The sequence below is a fragment of the Alosa sapidissima genome, chromosome 13 (assembly GCF_018492685.1).
Source record: "Alosa sapidissima isolate fAloSap1 chromosome 13, fAloSap1.pri, whole genome shotgun sequence".
In the NCBI taxonomy this organism is placed as follows: Eukaryota; Metazoa; Chordata; class Actinopteri; order Clupeiformes; family Clupeidae; genus Alosa; species Alosa sapidissima.
The window spans coordinates 28779824-28799953 of NC_055969.1; the positions used below are offsets into that span (position 1 = coordinate 28779824).

The 20130-nt window shown below is 45.1% G+C and overlaps 1 protein-coding gene across 2 annotated transcripts in view; it reads left to right on the forward strand.

The window, feature by feature from the left end:
* Positions 1–20130, forward strand: part of ctif (CBP80/20-dependent translation initiation factor) — a 73713-nt gene that overhangs the window by 12448 nt on the left and 41135 nt on the right. For both annotated transcript variants that reach the window (XM_042059475.1, XM_042059476.1), the window contains exons 2-7: positions 917–1137; positions 2778–2849; positions 8083–8205; positions 8548–8615; positions 9642–9746; positions 11321–11396. In XM_042059475.1, the coding sequence (XP_041915409.1) occupies positions 958–1137; positions 2778–2849; positions 8083–8205; positions 8548–8615; positions 9642–9746; positions 11321–11396 (624 nt within the window). In that variant the 5' untranslated portion in view covers positions 917–957. The remainder of the gene's footprint in view (positions 1–916; positions 1138–2777; positions 2850–8082; positions 8206–8547; positions 8616–9641; positions 9747–11320; positions 11397–20130) is intronic.

Here is a 20130-nt window from a genome sequence, read left to right on the forward strand (position 1 = left end):
TGGGTCTTGTCCCTGGGAGTGTAGTTTATTAACAGTATGCCTCCTCCTATTGTAAATCCGCTTTGCCTGGCCAGCTCTCAAGTAGTGATTTACAAGAGATTAACGGCAGTCCACATTCCTCTTGCCCCACCCACAAATGAGCAGTCCCATGACTGGACAGCGGCAGGACGTTGCCTCAAAGTATAAGTGTATATATACTCTTTTGATCCCGTGAGGGAAATGTATCTATAGTAATAAATAAATAAATAATAATAAATAAATAAATAAAAATAAATTTAGTTATAATAAGAATAGAGCAGGGGGGAGAAGGACAGGGAAGTGGGATTCCAGGTGGGCAGTGGCAACAGATGAGGGCTGATGGACACAAGGGGCAGTGAGAAGAGTGAGCTGGACGAACATGTGATCAAGTGTAGATAGGCAAGGTGGTGAGTGACGGTGCAGCTATCCACGAGTGTTGGAGGGGCAGCGCTGGCGGCTCCAGGCCGTCCTGAATGGAGGCTTTCTTCCTGCCTGAGCTAAAGCAGCCTGTCTCTGACCTCCGTGCTCCCTGGCGCAAGGGCAGACGCGCAGCAGCATGCGTGAATGAAGAGGCCTACTCTAGCAGCCCTGTGGGATGCACACACTGTGGCGCTCGCGCACTCTCTGCTGCCTCTGCTGGAGGAACCATGGCACTGCACCGGTGGCGTGATGTTGATTTCATGTGGTGTAGACTCCCACGGCAGGGGTCGGATACTGGTCTGAGCCTTTAAGAAGGGCCCTTCTCAGCAGGCCCTGGCTTTATTTCCGCAAACTGAAGGACACTCAAAGTGAACTGGTGAATCTAATGAGCTGCAGTTGTGAAATCAGATGTAATGTTTAAATGGCTGCTGCTGAGTCTCCCCCTGTGATAAACTCTTTTGCTCATTTCCCTCCTCAGGTCCCGCTCCGCCCTCCCTCCCCCGCTGGCAGCTTGTTGCCATGGAGAACTCGTCAGTGGCGTCAGCGTCGTCGGAGGCCGGCAGCACGCGCTCCCAGGAGATTGAAGAGCTGGAGCGCTTCATCGACTCCTATGTGCTGGAGTACCAGGTGCAGGGCCTACTGGGTGACAAGGGCGAGGCGGTCACAGACGGGGACAAAACCCAGTCCCATGTGTCCCAGGTGAGGGCCCTCACTGAGACAGGCTCGCTCTGCTCTGCCTCCTTTTCAACTGCTTGATGGATTATACTGGGCCACTTCCTCTTTAACCTGTTGTGGAGTACGGTCACAAATATGTGATTAGAATGTTCGTGAACCGAGAGTTCCGCATAATGATGCCACAATTACCCACAGAGATTTTCCCCATAAACTGTATAAAGAACACTGAAACTGTAGATCTTTGCGTAGAATTCTAGAAGGAACCAGAAAAATAATTCACTCCTCAACAGGTTAATACGGTGGCTCCGTATTAGAGCAGCACTGAAATGTGACTGTAGCATATGCGGTGCGTTGTCTACAGTAAATTAACGTACATACTCAATACATGCATCATAAACTCCCCACTCACATACATCATTAACTCCCCACATCTCATTTTAATGGTGTCTGATTCATCTCAGGTCAGTCAGTATGTTGTGCAATATCCATTTGTCAACAAGCTCTATCTGAAGTTGTGTTGTAGTCCTGCATAGTTGTCTACACTTCTGAGTGTGGTGTTGGTGCTCGTACTGAAGCTTGTTTAGATGCCATCGTATAGTATAGTAGTCCTGTCTCATGTTCACCAGTGTCTGATGTGAAGTGTAGACAGATGAACAGGTACACAGGCCAGTGTCAGATCAGAAACTTTTGTTGGTCAGTGGATTTCGCATGTTACTTACCTTAGACTAGAGATCACATCCTGAGCTATGTTTATTTCTCTGCATCCTGTGCATCTGAGTTCTTAGTGTCACTGAGATGTTTTTCAAGGATTTGTTTGCATTCTTCAGGACCAGAGAAATATGCAGAAATGCAATGTCAGGAAATGCAGTGCAACTATATTTTGTGACCACATCAGAATTCTGTAATTCATTTTTGGACCAGAAAACAAAACTTTGAATCAAATATCATCTAAACTGACCGCCAATCTGGTATTTGATGAGTCAGCACCTGGTGATCTGGGCTTTCTGTTGAAAGGACAATGAATGAAACTGATGAATGCAAACTGAAGGCCAGTCTGAACTATTTGATGGGCTAAACACCCATCTGTTTTAGAAGATTAATGCTGTTATTGACTGGTGTAGCTACTGTGACTGTCCGGACCCCAGGTTGCACAACAGACATGTGTACCAAAAAAGGCTTTGTCAGGCATGTGACTAGTTGTGTTCTCTGCACCAGCATTTCTCAGATATTCATGCAGAAAGTCTCAGCTCTCTGTTGCTAGAGGAACGTTTTCATTGTCCAAGCAGAAGCCTTGTTAAAAAAAAGTGAGCAAGTCCAGATCACATCAGTTGGTCTCTCAGTCTGAGGTGACTGAGGTGTCGGTCAAGACTATGGGCCCTAATTTAAATGACTGGTTAGTGTAAAGTCACTCACTGAGCAAAGTGTCTCGTGCATGAATTAAAGCTATGTGTAGGAGCATTGAACTGATCAACCAGTCTGTGCTTTGGATCTTGGCCATGGTATTGAATTGGCAAATAGATTTTGCATCATTATTAAATTACCTTTAAGTTAGACTTTGCACTTTGCCCGTTTGACTTCATGTGTTTCCAGTTCTGTTTGTTTTGTGCTATTTTTGCCTCTCCCTTTTGTTGTCTTAATTTTGTCTGGGTTTGTTCTTTTCACAGTGGACAGAGGACTGCAGTGATAAGATAGATGGCAGCTGGTCATCGTCGCGGGGGAGAGCTTCATCCAAACCAGTGAGTTCCCCCCCCCCCAACAGTGTCTGTAAGGCCTGTCTATGGAAGCCTTGTGACTCCTGGTTTATCCTCCTCTCCAAACCTTTGAGTTGGCCAGTCAGAACTCTGCACCAAACAGTGTCCTTGGTTGATGGTTTTGTGTTGGCGTTGGCCCAGTTGAGTGTAGCTGTGCTGCCTCCGTGTCCAGCTAGATGTGTATTGATTAGTTTTACATGGCTGGAGCATAGATTTGCTTGAGTGAAATGTGGTTGTGGGAGGCTGTTCCATGATTCTTTCTAAAAGCCTTTCAATGACTGTCAAGGTCAGTAGGCAGAGTCTGATTTCACCTCCCGTCATCTCACTGTCCTGTTTTTAGCCTTACCAGCGACCACAGCACCCATCCAGCCTCCAATAGAGGAATAAGCAGTATCTTGTTAATAAACAGCTCAGCAGCTAAGCTAGTCATTATATTCCAGACCAGCTGATTCTGTACATTTACATTACGCTGTTGGGCATGTTCTCTGCCCTTTGGGAGAGGATCTAAAAAACAGCCAAAAATAGACAAAGATCACATAGTAGTGTGTTGTGCTTTGTCAGACGTGCCCACCAGGCAAATGTGAAAAGGGGGTTTCCCTTCTGGGCTTCCCTTCTGTCGCCACCTCATGCTTCATTTTCAGCATGGTGGCGCTCCACACATGGGGTCGCGGGATTGCTTATGTGTGCATGGCTAATGGCTGTCTGCCACTGGCCCGCTCTTGGCAACCACCGGCACTTTGTGCATGCTGCAGCCCTGGCTACCCTAGGCTGTGTGTCCCTGCAGTCGCATATGCTGTGTGTGTCTGGATTTGTTTTCACATTTGTGAGTTTAATTGTAATGCTAGTATAAGTATAAGTATATATACTCTTTTGATCCCGTGAGGGAAATTCGGTCTCTGCATTTATCCAAATCCGTGAATTAGTGAAACACACAGAGCACACAGTGTACACACAGTGAGGTGAAGCACACACTAATCCCGGCGCAGTGAGCTGCCTGCATCAACAGCGGTGCTCGGGGAGCAGTGAGGGGTTAAGTGCCCCTCACTCAAGGGCACTTCAGCCATGCCTACTGGTCGGGGTTCGAACCAGCTAACCGAATGGCCATACCTACAGGTCCGAGGTGCTAACCAGTAGGCCACGGCTGCCCTAACGGCTGCCCTGCTGGGATGCATTCAAACATATTTGCAATGTAGAAATGTCCTAAGTAGCATTAGTAGAGGCAGAGAGGCGGCCTATGTGCATTAATGAGAGTCTGTCTGTCTGTGTGGGTGGGTTTGTGTGCACATTGTGTGTTGGTGACACCTGCTGCACTGTTTTTCCACACGGTTAGCTTGGGGCTTTGCAGCCTTGGCTGATGGTGAGTGTTGTCCTGTCTGGGCCACCATAGCTGAGATTTCTGACCATGTCTCTGTTTACTGAAGCACTTGATCCCCGGCAAAGTTGTTCAGTGTGATGTACCCAGTTGTTTAATGTGTTTTGCTAAATTGGAGGTTAGGCACATGAAGAAAGGGCATGTTGTGGGGAACAAATGTTGATTTTAAGAGAGGCAAAACCCAGTAATCTTCAGTTTGTCCCCCCTAGCTGCTACAAACACATTCATACCCACACAGTCCCATATAAACAAACACACAGGTGCAGTGACTAGCAGTGCAGAGTTCTCTCTCTCTCGCGCTCTCGCTCGCTCTCGCTCTCGCTCTCGCTCTCGCTCTCGCTCTCGCTCTCTCTCTCTCTCTCTCTCTCCCTCTCCCTCTCCCTCTCCCTCTCCCTCTCGCTCTCGCTCTCGCTCTCGCTCTCGCTCTCTCTCTCTCTCGCTGTGTCCCCTGCAGTTGAGTCCATGTTGAAGCCTTTGTTTGAGGAGTAAAGCAGTGTAGCAGTCAAATTGTGTTGTAGTACTTTGTGTCCATGGCCCACCAGGTCAAGCATGATAATGGGCAGCTGAGTCTGTCCTAATGGTGTAGACACCTGATACAGCTGAGGATTATTGAGTAAGACTGATCTGGATTGTGTGTGTGTGTGTGTATGTGTGTGTGTGAAGATGAAATTGTATTTCTGTGTGTCTGCAGGATATGCACAATTGTCTGTAGGTTTGAGGGTGATTGTTTGTGCGTGGACTCAAATTCTAGTCTGGTACTCACCACAGCAGTTTGCTTTTCAGAAAGTTCCACAGAGCGAAGCAGGCAGTGTTCTGCAGTGTAACTCCATGGCTGTGGTCTGAGGGAGGAACTGAAGCCAGTCACATGACGAGTGCTGGTACCAGTAAACTCCATTAGGTCTTGGGCTCTTGAACAAAATATGGCCCTTCCATTTCAGTTTTTTGACTACACAGAAAGTGATAACGAGTTGACGTCAATTCAGTCTGACAGTATGTTATCATCTAGGAAGCACCGACTAGTCGTCCCCTTTCCCTCGTTCATTGCTTCTCTCCTCATGCGTCCTGGCCTGTATTTTTCCCCTTTCCATTGCTCATTGGAGAGGAGGATGAAGAAGGGCTGGGTCTCTTTGAGGGGTATCAGGTTTCATTCTGAACCACTGTGTGGAATGCTCTCTGAGAGGATCATGGGAAGGAAGCAAAAGGGGCAGGAAGTGGGTGCTGGGGCAAAGACATTAGAATGTCATTATGGTAAGGCAGTAGTTTGACCTTTGACCTTTGACCTTTGGGTTAGGGTTAGGGTATAGGGCAAAAAACGAACTTTCTCCAAGTTTGGAGAAGACTAGGGTTAGGGTTAGGGATATAGGGCAAATACAACATCAGTCTGCTAGTCAGTATTCAACAAGGGATGAAAAGCTCTTTATTTCTCTGCACTCCAGTTTTGTATACTGTACTAAAAACGGACTTCGTAGTAATCTGTGTGTGTGATATTTTTGGCAGGGGTCTTTTGTGTAGTGTAGTGATGCTGTTCTCAGAGCACCAGGAGTAGTGGTTGCTATGGGTAACTGGCCTTGTCAGCAGTCTGTGGGCTCTGGTGTCCATTTCTCTCGCGGCTCCATTTAGGCTGCCTACAGCTCACGCATCACTCATTACACAGCCAACACTGGGGCTAAAAGGATAAACTGTCAACTCTCATTTTGTATCACCAAGTTTGCAAAAAGTTAATTCAAACAATCTCAACTTTACAGAAAACAAAGATGGATGGATGGATGGATGGATGGATGGATGGATGGATGGATGGATGGATGGATGGATGGATGGATGGATGGATGTCCCTAGTGGGATAATCATTTCCATGCATCATCATTTCATGATCCATATCACAGTACCACATACAGTATAACATGTAACACATACCTTATAATTCCCCTTCTTTTTCTCTCTCTCTCACTTCTTCTCTCCTTCTTTTTCTCTCTCTCTCACTTCTTCTCTCTCCTTCTTTTTCTCTCTCTCTCACTTCTTCTCTCTCCTTCTTTTTCTCTCTCTCACTTTTTCTCTCCTTCTTTTTCTCTCTCTCTCACTTCTTCTCTCTCACTTCTTCTCTCTCCTTCTTTTTCTCTCTCTCTCACTTTTTCTCTCCTTCTTTTTCTCTCTCTCTCACTTTTTCTCTCCTTCTTTTTCTCTCTCTCTCACTTCTTCTCTCTCACTTCTTCTCTCTCCTTCTTTTTCTCTCTCTCACTTTTTCTCTCCTTCTTTTTCTCTCTCTCTCACTTCTTCTCTCTCACTTCTTCTCTCTCCTTCTTTTCTCTCTCTCTCACTTTTTCTCTCCTTCTTTTTCTCTCTCTCTCACTTTTTCTCTCCTTCTTTTTCTCTCTCTCTCACTTCTTCTCTCTCACTTCTTCTCTCTCCTTCTTTTTCTCTCTCTCTCACTTTTTCTCTCCTTCTTTTTCTCTCTCTCTCACTTCTTCTCTCTCCTTCTTTTTCTCTCTCTCTCACTTTTTCTCTCCTTCTTTTTCTCTCTCTCTCACTTCTTCTCTCTCACTTCTTCTCTCTCCTTCTTTTTCTCTCTCTCACTTTTTCTCTCCTTCTTTTTCTCTCTCTCTCACTTCTTCTCTCTCACTTCTTCTCTCTCCTTCTTTTTCTCTCTCTCTCACTTCTTCTCTCTCCTTCTTTTTCTCTCTCTCACTTTTTCTCTCCTTCTTTTTCTCTCTCTCTCACTTCTTCTCTCTCACTTCTTCTCTCTCCTTCTTTTTCTCTCTCTCTCACTTTTTCTCTCCTTCTTTTTCTCTCTCTCTCACTTTTTCTCTCCTTCTTTTTCTCTCTCTCTCACTTCTTCTCTCTCACTTCTTCTCTCTCCTTCTTTTTCTCTCTCTCACTTTTTCTCTCCTTCTTTTTCTCTCTCTCTCACTTCTTCTCTCTCACTTCTTCTCTCTCCTTCTTTTCTCTCTCTCTCACTTTTTCTCTCCTTCTTTTTCTCTCTCTCTCACTTTTTCTCTCCTTCTTTTTCTCTCTCTCTCACTTCTTCTCTCTCACTTCTTCTCTCTCCTTCTTTTTCTCTCTCTCTCACTTTTTCTCTCCTTCTTTTTCTCTCTCTCTCACTTCTTCTCTCTCCTTCTTTTTCTCTCTCTCTCACTTTTTCTCTCCTTCTTTTTCTCTCTCTCTCACTTCTTCTCTCTCACTTCTTCTCTCTCCTTCTTTTTCTCTCTCTCTCACTTTTTCTCTCCTTCTTTTTCTCTCTCTCTCACTTCTTCTCTCTCACTTCTTCTCTCTCCTTCTTTTTCTCTCTCTCTCACTTTTTCTCTCCTTCTTTTTCTCTCTCTCTCACTTTTTCTCTCCTTCTTTTTCTCTCTCTCTCACTTCTTCTCTCTCACTTCTTCTCTCTCCTTCTTTTTCTCTCTCTCACTTTTTCTCTCCTTCTTTTTCTCTCTCTCTCACTTCTTCTCTCTCACTTCTTCTCTCTCCTTCTTTTCTCTCTCTCTCACTTTTTCTCTCCTTCTTTTTCTCTCTCTCTCACTTTTTCTCTCCTTCTTTTTCTCTCTCTCTCACTTCTTCTCTCTCACTTCTTCTCTCTCCTTCTTTTTCTCTCTCTCTCACTTTTTCTCTCCTTCTTTTTCTCTCTCTCTCACTTCTTCTCTCTCCTTCTTTTTCTCTCTCTCTCACTTTTTCTCTCCTTCTTTTTCTCTCTCTCTCACTTCTTCTCTCTCACTTCTTCTCTCTCCTTCTTTTTCTCTCTCTCTCACTTTTTCTCTCCTTCTTTTTCTCTCTCTCTCACTTCTTCTCTCTCACTTCTTCTCTCCTTCTTTTTCTCTCTCTCTCACTTCTTCTCTCTCCTCCCTTTTCTCTCTGCAGGACGAGTGGGAGCACAGCAGTAATGGGAGCACGGGGTCGAGGCCCAGCTCTGGCTCTAGGCCTGGCTCTGGTTCCAGATCAGGTAGTCGGGGACGGAATAACCAGTTTAGAGCTCCAGCCAAGGTACCACACTCAAGACTTGTGCTGACTCTGAGTCAGTTCTGTGAATCCAGTACTATTCTCATAAACTATAGGCAGAATGTTCAGTTGGCTCACCTCTCTCTAAGCTATAGTAAACGTACACCCCTTGCGATGACCTTTTCTTTTAAAACTTTCATGTGGATTTTGAATCAATTCAATTCTCTTGTTCATTTATTCTACGGTTTGTCCCCAGGCAGGGCTGAACGACTATTTAACCTTATGACAAATCAGTTAGTCCTAGCTCCTGAGTCTCATGATCCTTACTGGCTCCCGCACATAAGAGCAGGTCTAACCTGACTGATGTTGTTTCTCTCTGCTGTATAGAATGGAAACAGAGAGGGCTCATTAGACATCTTGGGCACAGACATCTGGGCTGCCAACACCCTGGACGGGTAAGAACTGTAAAATGCTACGCTGTGATACTAGCACTAAAAGACTTTATAGCCTATTTAATAAATATCAAGCTCTTCCAAACTAGACTACCATCTTCAGTGGATTTGTTTGTGGCCTCTCGTGATGTCACCTGGTACCACAAGAGCATCTGAGCATCTAGACTGGCCTGTGGAAATAAGAATCTAATTAAAGCTAGCTTAGTTTCAGGCTATACTTAATGAAGTAATCCCCATACTGGAGTCTATTTTTAGTCTTCTACCCTCCAAAATAAACAACATGTTTTGTCTGGATTTAAAAAAGTATTTAGGAGTGGGACTCAGACAGTATTGGGACTCAGACAGTAAGACTGAAAAGCCATGGGTCTGTCAGGTACCTTTCTGCAGATGCTGCTGTTGAGATTCTGATAAATAGACATTCGTTTGTCCTTTCAATGTCCTTAGTTTCCTGGAAGACCCTTTGAGATGGGGACATTTATAGTTGAGCCACACCAGACATGGCTACAGGCATTCCCACTTCTTTGCCATGCACCCCACCACTCTGATATAATCAGCTTAACTTGGGAAATCCCTGTAGTGACAGAGGTCCATATCTGCTTACAAACGAGCTTTTTTTTTGTTGTATCAGATTAAAAACAGGCTTTACTGTACCTAGGCTCATGTGCATATGCAGGGCTCTGGTTAGGATCAAGTAAATAGTGCTCTGTCTGGAGCACATGGGATTATAGGCCTCCTGAGAGGATGACCTCTAGATACATGTTTGCACACAAGGTGTGGACTTCAATCAGAACAGATTAACATGTTAAACAATAAATAAAAACATTGCGTCATGCTTGTTGATTCCTGCATAGGTGAAAATATTAGTGGATTCGATCAAAACTAAAAAGCAATATAATCTTTGCCAACAGCCATATAATATTCCACCAAAACATTGAACTTATGTGTTGATGAAATACATGTATTTTGTTTGATGTTTGTTTTCTGTTGTTTGTTTGCGTGTGTTTGCGTGGATGTTTTTGCCCTGAACAGTGGAGCCACATGGGATCTTCAGCCCGAGAAGTTGGATTTCTCTCAGTTTCACAGGAAGCCATACCGCGGGACACCAAAGCACCTCCCACACATTGATCGTGAGGGGTGAGCTCACACACATTCTTATTCATTCATTTAGTAGGTAGGCAGTTAGATCTAGAGCAGGGGTCTCAAACATCCGGCCCGCGGGGCGGATTTGGCCCAATTCCGGCCTGTGACGCATGTCAAAATAATAATGTAATGATGTAATCCGGCCCTTGAGGCTATTTTTAATTGCGACAAACAACGATGCTGATTAAAGTTGACGATAGATCTAAGTACGGTGACACATCTCATTTGTAGCCTACTCTGCTCCACTATGTGCTAGACATCCAGAGCTTGATTCAAACCCAAAATCGCTGCGCAAAGTTTTCAGGAAATAGGCCTACTTGTATTACATGCGAGAAACACAAAGACGTGCATTTGTAATGACGCGGAAGCGATGTAGGCCATAGTTTTGCACAAATTGAAGCAGAAATAGGCCTACACCTAATGTTGAAAAACGTTCACGTGTGATGAAGTCTTAGGTAGGCTATGTTATTCACCTATTCTGATTCTGAAGGAGAATATCCTTTTGGAGATTATGATCGATCGTCTATTGACAGTGATAGTCACAGTGCGTCTGTGAATTGAGGTGCGTCTTTGCGTGTATACGACGGTGTCCACTAAGCATACCATGCTTATTTCGACCCTCTGCCTCCAACATAGCTTGGAGGTTGCAGTGGTAATCGTGATGAAAGTGTCCGTAATAGACGTGGTACAGATAGCAGGGCTAGTAAAAACAGGGCTCTAAAGAACTACAAAGTCACCCGCAATATGATGCAAACTTCTGGGTACTTAGATTACCCGCGATAGGAACTGATTTGACCAGAATACTTTATTGTAGGCCTTGTGGTTTAGTAATACATCACTAAACCATATACATCTTAGGTGTTGGTATACATCTTAGGTGTTTTCCTGCTAATTTGTTATGTGGGTAATATGAAAAAAAGGAAAGTAAACCTGCTCAAATATGTTCATCCAGTATTTACTGAAATGTGCATAATTTGAGGTGCTTGCCATCCAGTGATTAGTACATTTACCCCCTTCATAAACTTTTGTTTATACTCAAAGATTTTTACATTTACAGTAGGACTTTTATCTCTGACCACTTTCAAGCCATGGCCTTTTGAAATGTTGATATAAAAATCCAGTGGTGTCGCTTTCTTAACCCCAACGCCTAGTTTGCCAGGTTTAAAAGAATAGAACATTGCATTTTCAGAAATAGCCGGCCCTCCAATCAGATGACGTTGGCAGAAGTGGCCCCCAGCTCATTTGAGTTTGAGACCCCTGATCTAGAGCTACCCAAAGGAGGTTCTGTATACCCAAATCTCAAAGCCCAACAAGAGTCCAAGTGCTCATGCAAGACAATAATGTTCTTCAGGAATTTCAGAAGTACCTAATGATTTTATTGTACAATTTAGGTATACATTTTCATCTGTTTAGTTTTTAAGTAAAACAACATTTATATTTTCCCACAACTGTTGGGAAATAAATCAGTGATGGAAAAAAAACACTGCTTTAGGCTGATCAGATCAATTTTATAGATCTGTCACTGAATCATTATGTCCTATTGATCACCCTTTCTGTTCCCACTCTAGGATGATAAAGGGCAAGCTTGATGATGATGATGGCATTGATCTGACTGAGATGGAGAAGTTTCTGCCTGGTTTAAGAGTGAGTACTCTTGGACGCCAAACTAAATTTGTAACATGCTCCTCTTAACCCAATTTTGTGGAGTTTGATCCACTCACTCTGGTCAGGCCACTGAAGATCCTCTTACAGTGGATGGTTTAGAGGGCCACCTAGTGGCTATGAAATCTGCCAACATTGCCTTTTTATAATCACCTACTGCCATCTAGTGGAACAGTTCTCTTCCTACATCAGGAGCTATTAAGAGGAAGCTATATTATCTTGATTAGTGCTGTCAATACATTTTCTGTTTATGTGTATGTGTTGATTTGTATCATTAATTTATAGACCATGACGGCAAGATAATTGCAGTTGACCTTCCAATTTTAGTGTAAAGCACCGTCATGGGGAGCTTGACAAGTCATTGAATTTACATAAAATGCATGACATTACGTGAAAACCATTGAAAGTTTTGAAGTATGCTTCTGTTTGGAAGTACTTCTAATGTAGTTAATTATGTTATTTTGCTCTTCCATGGATAGCGGTTTGTTGCGGATTTCTGCAGTGAGGCCCAGTCTGTGCTTGTAGCTTGTGAAAGTCCAGGAAATGTCATATTTGGTCCTTGAAAACTCAGGGCTTAAAATTCATTTTTCAAAATGGGGGGGAATTCCCCCCTTAGGTTATTCATGTAGGGGGGATTTACACAATTTGGGGGGGAGGGGGGGTCGATTCTGATACCAAGTCAAGAATTGCGATTTCAATACTTCGATACTTTTTTTAAAAAAGTGTTTGATTTTGGGGCCCCCACCACCCTGACGTCATCAGTAATATATACTGTAGTGGGATCATTCACAACAGTGGACATCCTAGATTCTGCTTGACTCTCTCCACACACACAAACACACACTGAAAATGATAGCTTATGTGATATGTTTCTATCATATATTTTTGAATTCATATAGAGTGTACTGTATTTATTTAATAATGCATTTAGCATTTTACTAGTAATTACTAGTAGCTAAACATATTTAGTAATTTGAATGCCTCATATTGACGTTTAACCTATAACACTTAGGCATATCTTTAATGTGGTGTGTAGGTCCAATTGAGTGCACATTGCTGATGAGTAGGTGTAATTGAGTGCCTGTCACTTACTCACTGAAAATACGTGAGAGTAATTCTATGGAGTAATTAGCCCCCCTTCAACCTGACGGTTTTAGGCTATAGTCGCTAGTGAATAAAATAAATGTTCAAAAAACTAACATGTCGAAGACAATCTTTCTGGGATCAAGTGTTGACGTGACCTGAGCTAGCAGGATCGTTACCAAGGAGCTCTTTCCAGATGTAAAAGTTTGCCATGGTAGCGTAGCCTATTTGCGTAAGCGCAAAGTGTTTCTCTCTCTCTCTCTCCGTGTGTGTGTGCGTCTGCATGAGGCTATGTTCAATTCAACTCGCCACTTAATGATTAGGCTATATTAACGTCATCAGACAGGCTGTAAAAGTGTATGCGGGAATTTCTCGCATTATGATGGCTAGAGTTGCGGGACTTGAACAAATTATGCGCAATACCCGCAATCCCGCAGTGAAATTTAAGCCCTGAAACTCATGGAAAAGTGTGAAAGCTTGTCAGTGGAAGTGGGTGGCAACTCTGCTGATTGTACAGCCTTGTCTGTATGTCCACTGAGCTCCGCACTCTCTTCACACTGCAGTGGTCAAGGTGAAGTCCCTTCAGCAGAGCACATAGATGTTGCCATGATGTATATACCTACTCAGTTGAGCTTAACCTAAAACTGGACATGTGTTTCAGAGGACTGTACTCAGCCGCAGATATAGTGCAAGATGTTCACTGTTGGCATGAAGGAAAGATTAGCGACCACTTAGGCAGCTACAATATAATCTGTAGTAATATACCAATGAGACCTGACCAATGAGTCAAATACTAGGAAATTGAGGTTATATATATTCTTGCCGGCATGTGACCAGTGTAAAATTGAAAACAATTTGTTTTCCTTTTAACGTTTAATTTAAATTCGAAATATAAAATATTTATTCATATATAAAATAAAAATGTATTATTTAAATGGATATTCTGTTATTCTGCTGCATTGTATCGGTAGTTCTCGATCGCCCCTCAAATTCAGCATGTAGAAAATTCTGTCAATGAAAGAGTTTTGCTGACCTCTGCTGGCTGCAATATGAGTTGCACTAGCCTGAGAGGTTGAGAATATCAAGCATGTGTTTCCCAAGGGCAGTTGGTGTCCTGAATGTCAGTTGGTGTTCTACTGCCTATGACTGCCTACAACTCTCCCCTTATTTGTAGCTGCATTATAATGTGTCTTATCTGCATTAGTCAGCCATGATTGTCTTTGTTTCTGTGCCACTGTAATTGTCTGATTATGGGCAGGAAGCAGGCAGGGTGGCACAGAGAGGGCACGAGGTCAGCCGTGCACCCTGGGCCATGCCCTCTGCCCACACTGCCATGCTGGTGCTGCTGTGTGCCAGTGCCTGCCCCGGTGTCCGCGTCAGTGCGTGGCCCTACGCCATGCCAGGCCATTGTTCTGAGGAGACAATGACGTAGGCCTGCCTCCTTCCTCTGGCCTGCCCTCACAGGCGGGGATGCGCAGAGCCTCCTGCAGCAGGCCGCAGAGAGAGGGGGACAGAGGCGGCCATTGTGTTATGGAGGATTCATCTCAGACAGCCTGTCGCCACCGTCAAGCATATAGAGTCACGCTCAGTTCCATGCTGCTTGTGGTGATTTTGGGTGCTTTGCATATTTCGACATAGAACCCATGACCTGGAAGCTCTATGCATGGGGCACCAGGTCAACCTCAGTGGCCGGGATGGGCCAAGAATCTGTCCGCTCCATCTAATGGATTTGGGCCGCTGAGGAATGATGTTTCCCTGATGCGTGACCGACTCTCTGTATGGGTCTGTGTCATTTCTCGGAGTTCCACTTGTAGAGGTTGAAAAACTGACTGTCTATTGACCTGGCAGGATAATGTGTTTTAAGAGCAGGGAATCAGATGGAGTAATGAATGGAGTTATTAGAGGCCAGTTAGAGTTCAGTGTGGTGTTTAGCTCATCCCAAACAAGATTACGATCTAAATGTCATCATCCTCCCCAATAAATCATCTGATGTCTTCTCAGGTCACCAACAGGCAGGAGTGATCGCGTCCTCCCTTGAACTTTATATGCTTAATATATCTCATAAGACCTGTGCACAAACGGAGCAGGACAGCCGGAGTCCTTGTGTTTGTCACTGGTGAGGTTTGGATGGCCTGTTGTGGTGGCTTGACCAGACTTCTGTATGAGAAGGACATTGGCAGAGCTCTAGTAGCATGGCTTGTGTAGAGTGTGGAGGCCTGGACAGGTTCTGAGTAACATTCAGACTCCAGGCACCTTATCGTCGGCCTTTATACAAACTAGGGATCACCAGAGATCTTTGAGCTCTGATGATTGTTAATGGGGCCCATTTTCTTATTGTTTTATTATATTGTTTATCCTCTATTATGGGTTATTCAATGCTATTTTAGGAAGGGTAAATGTGTCAACCGATGTCAACATGATCAAAAGGTTAAGATAAATGATGACAACTGGCGGCCATGTCTGGTAACTTCCCGTTGGGCCGCTCTCAGCCATTCAGGGTCTTTTCTGCATGCGGAATAGACGCCCCCCAAACCCACTTCCTGTCTGGCTCTCTGAATAGCAGCTACCTGCTCTTAATGGGGAAAGTACCTGGTCCGGAATAGCACAGAAGGAAAAGGGACTTCCTCTGCAGTGTTGCAGGGATAGCCCCAGCCAAGAAGTCTCCCCTGGGGGTGGGGGGGTCAGTCGGAAGCTTCAGTGCCTCTCCTCCACCTCCTCCTCCACCTCCAATCCCCCCAACATCCAGGCAGTGCTCTGATGTACAATTCCTGTGTCACATACTTTCTGAATGGCTGCACTGTCGCCAGGAACCAGCAGACGGTGTGTGATCAACATGAGTCTCCCTGATCTTTGTGATTACATCTATGACCACTCCGAGCGTCTGAGGTCAGTCACAGTAAACTTCCACTGGCTCTGATGCCAGTGAGTCTGGCACAATGCTCTCAGCCTGATCCAGTGGTTTCATCACCCTTCAAGACCCATGTTTGTCTCTGTCTGATCCAGATGTTTCGTCACGATTAGAAGCTGTTCTTCCTCTCACTGATTTGTTGTACTAGTTCAGCAGAGCCGTGACAGACTGCCATGTGGAGCCCATGCTTTTCTGGCAGGACACACACTGCATCCCCACCCCCCTGCCACACACCCAAACACATACTGTCAGTGTCCCTCTGTCATTTTTTTAGCCTACTCTTACACACACACACACACACACACACACACACACACACACACACACACACACACACTCCACAACAATCATTCCCCCTCATTCCTCATTCTCATGTAGCCTGTGGCAGTGAATTTGAACAGGCTGCCTGGGTCATTTGTCTGATGTTGTCAACAAGAAGCCGTTGTTGTGACAGACAGAATTCACAGCGTTCCAGGGGTTTGCTCCGAGCACGTCTGATCAGTCCTCCTGAGCTCCTCCCCTCCAGGCTTAGTGACGCTTCCCACATATCTACCGTGTGTGAGTGCGTGCGTGCGTGCGTCCGTGCGTGCGTGTGTGCGTGCGTGTTTGTTTGTTTGTGAGTGTGTGTGTTTGTGTGAGATGGGAAGCTTAACCTCATCTGTGTATGTGTCAGTAGACGAGGTGACCTAGAATATGCTTGTAAGCACAATTCCCCGTGGGGCTAGCCAAGCAGCAGAGTGGCCCAGTGCACACTCTCCCCAGTCAGCGTGGGCCAGTCAGGATCATAAATGTGCGTGGATTGATTTGTGTGTATGTGTGTGTGTGGGAATGGGAGGGGAGCTGTGTGTGTGTGTGTGTGTGTGTGTGTGTTTATATGAACATTTATTATCTGACCTGGTTGCCTTGTGTGTGATCTGGCACAAAGACAGGGAAGTGCTCCGGTGGCCACTGCGCAGTCATGGCTCGCACTGCATCACGCTGTCGCTTTTCCCATTCTGAGAAACCGCACGCTTTCCATCCGCAGGCCAGTCTGGCCGTCTGTGGCCAAGTGTAGCTGTGCACATGTGCACGTACAGTATGTACTGGACACATATCCGTCCGCTTGAGCTGTTCCATGTCTGTCTGCATCAACTGCCATGGCTCCAGTGGAGCATTTCCTTGTGCTCCATTTTGCTTTCGCTTTTGCTCTGGCATGAGTAAGGTATCTTTTTAACTATGTACTGATCAATCTACTGTATCAATCTGTCCATCCATCTATCTATCCATCTATTCATTTTATGTGTATTACATGTAAGAATCAAGGTCCTCTTGATTTATATGTTTTTACAGTGTGTGTGTGTGTGTGTGTGTGTGTGTGTGTGTGTGTGTGTGTGTGTGTGTGTGTGTAAATGTAAATGTAAATCAGGTTTCTCGGGCAAGTATACTTGCGTATACAAGGAATTTGGTCTCTGCATTCATCCCGTCCGTGAATTAGTGATCACACCGAGCACACAGTGGACACACAGTGAGGTGAAGCACACACTAACCAGAGCAGTGAGCTGCCTGCAACAACAGCGGCGCTCGGGGAGCAGTGAGGGGTTAGGTGCCTTGCTCAAGGGAACTTCAGCCGTTCCTACTGGTCGGGGATCGAACCGGCAACCCTCCGGTTACAAGCCCGAAGCCCTAACCAGTAGGCCACGACTGCTCCCAAATGTAAATCAGGTTTCTCGGCCAAGTATACTTGCGTATACATAGAATTTGGTCTCTGCATTTATCCCATTTGTGAATCAGTGAAGGAACACACAGTGAGGTGAAGCACACACTAACCCGGAGCAGTGAGCTGCCCTGCTACCGCGGTGCTCACAGCGGTGTGTGTGTGTGTGTGTGTGTGTGTGTGTGTGTATGTGCGTGTTTGTATGATGTATGACCCCACCACCACCACTGCCTCCTCCCCCCTCCAAATGGTTTTGGTGGTGTTCATGGGGGTTTGACCCTGTCTGCCACATAGTCAGTGAGGATGTGTCCGGTTCCTGCTGAACAAAGGCCCGGTGTGGCCAGACAGAGTGGCCCCGGGGCCTACGTGCTGAGGAACAGGAGCACGAGTGCAGGCCCGGGGGTCTGGGTCCAAGCGCGGTGCTCCTGGGGGGAGGGGGAGGACGAGGGAGATGGAGGGAGCGCCTCCTCCTTGCTCCTCCACGTCCACGGGAGAACAATAAAGAGGTCAGGCCGGCGGGACGCCCCCTCCTACACCCTTTTCCTGCCATTGTCAGGCCTGCCATCAGCCAGCCGAGTAGCAGGGCTGCTAGAGAGACGTGGAAACACACACACACACACACACACACACACACACACACACACACACACACACACACACACACACACACACACACACACTTATGCTCACTGCCAAGCACACACATTCACTAATACACTCCCGCACATACTTTGTCACTTTCACACACACAAACACACCGACTTTGTTATTGCTGCTCACTGCCACACTTGCACGCTTGTATTCATTCATTCTTCTTGCACACACACACACACACCGTTTTGCACTCTACATACACTCTTACCACCATAGACATATGTATGAATATTAGCCCGATGTCGTCATACTCAATTCTAGTCAGTATTTGAGTCTGATTCTGCTCCATTGGGATGTGATTGTGATTACAGGGGTTCTTCTTCTCCACAAATGCTGCCGTCTTCTCCACAAATGCCTTAACATTGTTTTCTGGTTATTGCGCTGTCAATATCTTGTACAACAGACGTGATGGCGAAATCTAAATGTCACTTACAAAGACATCTTACTATACTGAAAGCTAATATTTTATCACTAGAAACCTACATCTGTCCTCTGTCAAATACAGTTGCATTTTCAGCTCTGAACAAAACCGTTCAGGAGTTCTGGTCCGAACCGTGACTCCGAACCGCTCTGGTTCGGGCATAGTTGCTCCATAATGTCCAGACCGAACTTCCCAACCTCCAATGTTGTGACCGGGGCTAAGTTCGGCTGGCATCCAGGCTATATGAATACACCCAATCACATAATTCGGTAACTCTTTACTTGACGGGTGAGTTCATAACACATTCATAGCAGCTGTCATAAACTGCACATAAAGCATTCATGATTTTCATGAGACATGACTCAACATTCATAGCAAACCTTTCATGAATGTGAAACGACGACAACTTGTCAAAATAAAAGTCCAACATTGTATTTGTGTAACCTGGATACCATTAATTTAATCTCTCCAGCCTTTGTAAATATTTCATGAATATCTTATGAAGTCTACATCGAATATCACTTTACTATACAAGTTGTGAAGTATTCATAATAACTGAGTTTAACACTGGAAGGTAAACTAGCTTACATTCAGCTGACCCGTATTTGTGTAACCTGGAACGAACGGTTGGACATCTGCAAAGGTTACATCATAAAAGAAATACATTTTTTATGAAACAAACATTATTTGCTTGACCATGTTCTGTCTTTTTGGCACTGGAGTAACCCATTGACTCAGATGTGACGTGATCAGGTAAGAGGTTTGGTCCAAAAACGGCAATGCTGCTTTGCGACTTTGTTTTTTTATTTTGACAAGCTCTCGTCGTTCTGTCTTCCACATTCATGAAAGGTTTGGTATGAATGTTGAGTCATGTCTCATGAAACACTCATGAATGCTTTATGTGCAGTTTATGACAGCTGCTATGAATGTGTTATGAACTCACCCGTCAAGTAAAGCGTTACCCATAATTCTATAATCATATAACATAAGTGTCATGTCCTCTCTAACAGACATGCATATAAACATTTAAGTGTGTGCACATACAAGCGCCGATATACCTTATTTGTTATGACCTCATCGTGGACATGGTAGGGGGAAGGATTTTGTCTAAATAGAGAGGCTGTTGCATCACAGTGGTCAGGGTGAACGTCTGAACAAACCTCTTAGGGGCCCAGCCCTGGAAATCCTGTAGACTAGAACAGAGGATCCTCATTGCGCCTCTCCCTCCTGTGTTTATGAGAGGCCAGACCAGACCAACCACACACTACACAGTCCACAGTCCACAGAGACTCAGAGTGAGTGTGAAGAGGGAGAAGGGGAGAGCGAGACTTCATGATGGATGGCAACTGTAAACAATGTCTGTGTGGGCATCGTCCTGTGTGGTCACCGGATCTCTGCGCCCCTCACATCACTACCGCACTCTTAGTCACATGCACGCATGCTAGTGAAGTAGTTTTAGAACCATGTTCTCCTATTCCTCTACTTCTCTTACAGACATGTTCTCTCTCAGGTTAGGAAGTAACAGTCCTTGCCTTTGTTACAGCCACTACAAACGACTGCATATTGGTCATGCAAATGAGTCAAACAGCAAAAGTTGGTCCTGATGTGTTTTGAAGGAGCTGCTGAAGAGGAGAGGAGTGGAAAACAGAGAGGGGAACAAAAGGAAGGAGTGGAAGAGAGTGACTGTAGAAGAAGAAGAAGAGAAGGACGGGGAGATGGAGTGTGTGGTCTGCGTTGTCCAGCCCCCATCCTATCTGGCTTGTGTGAACTCCAGCCTCGGTGGCAGCACGGGCTGTGCTTATGTAACAGAAACCAGAACACGGCCAACGACAAGAGGCTGGTGGGAAAAAAAGCCAAACAATAAACAGAACGCGAGGATAGAAAGTCCGAGCAGAGTCCCTTGTTGTCTGAGAGACGGCTACAGATTGATGGTGAGAGAGACTGAGAATGAGATTGA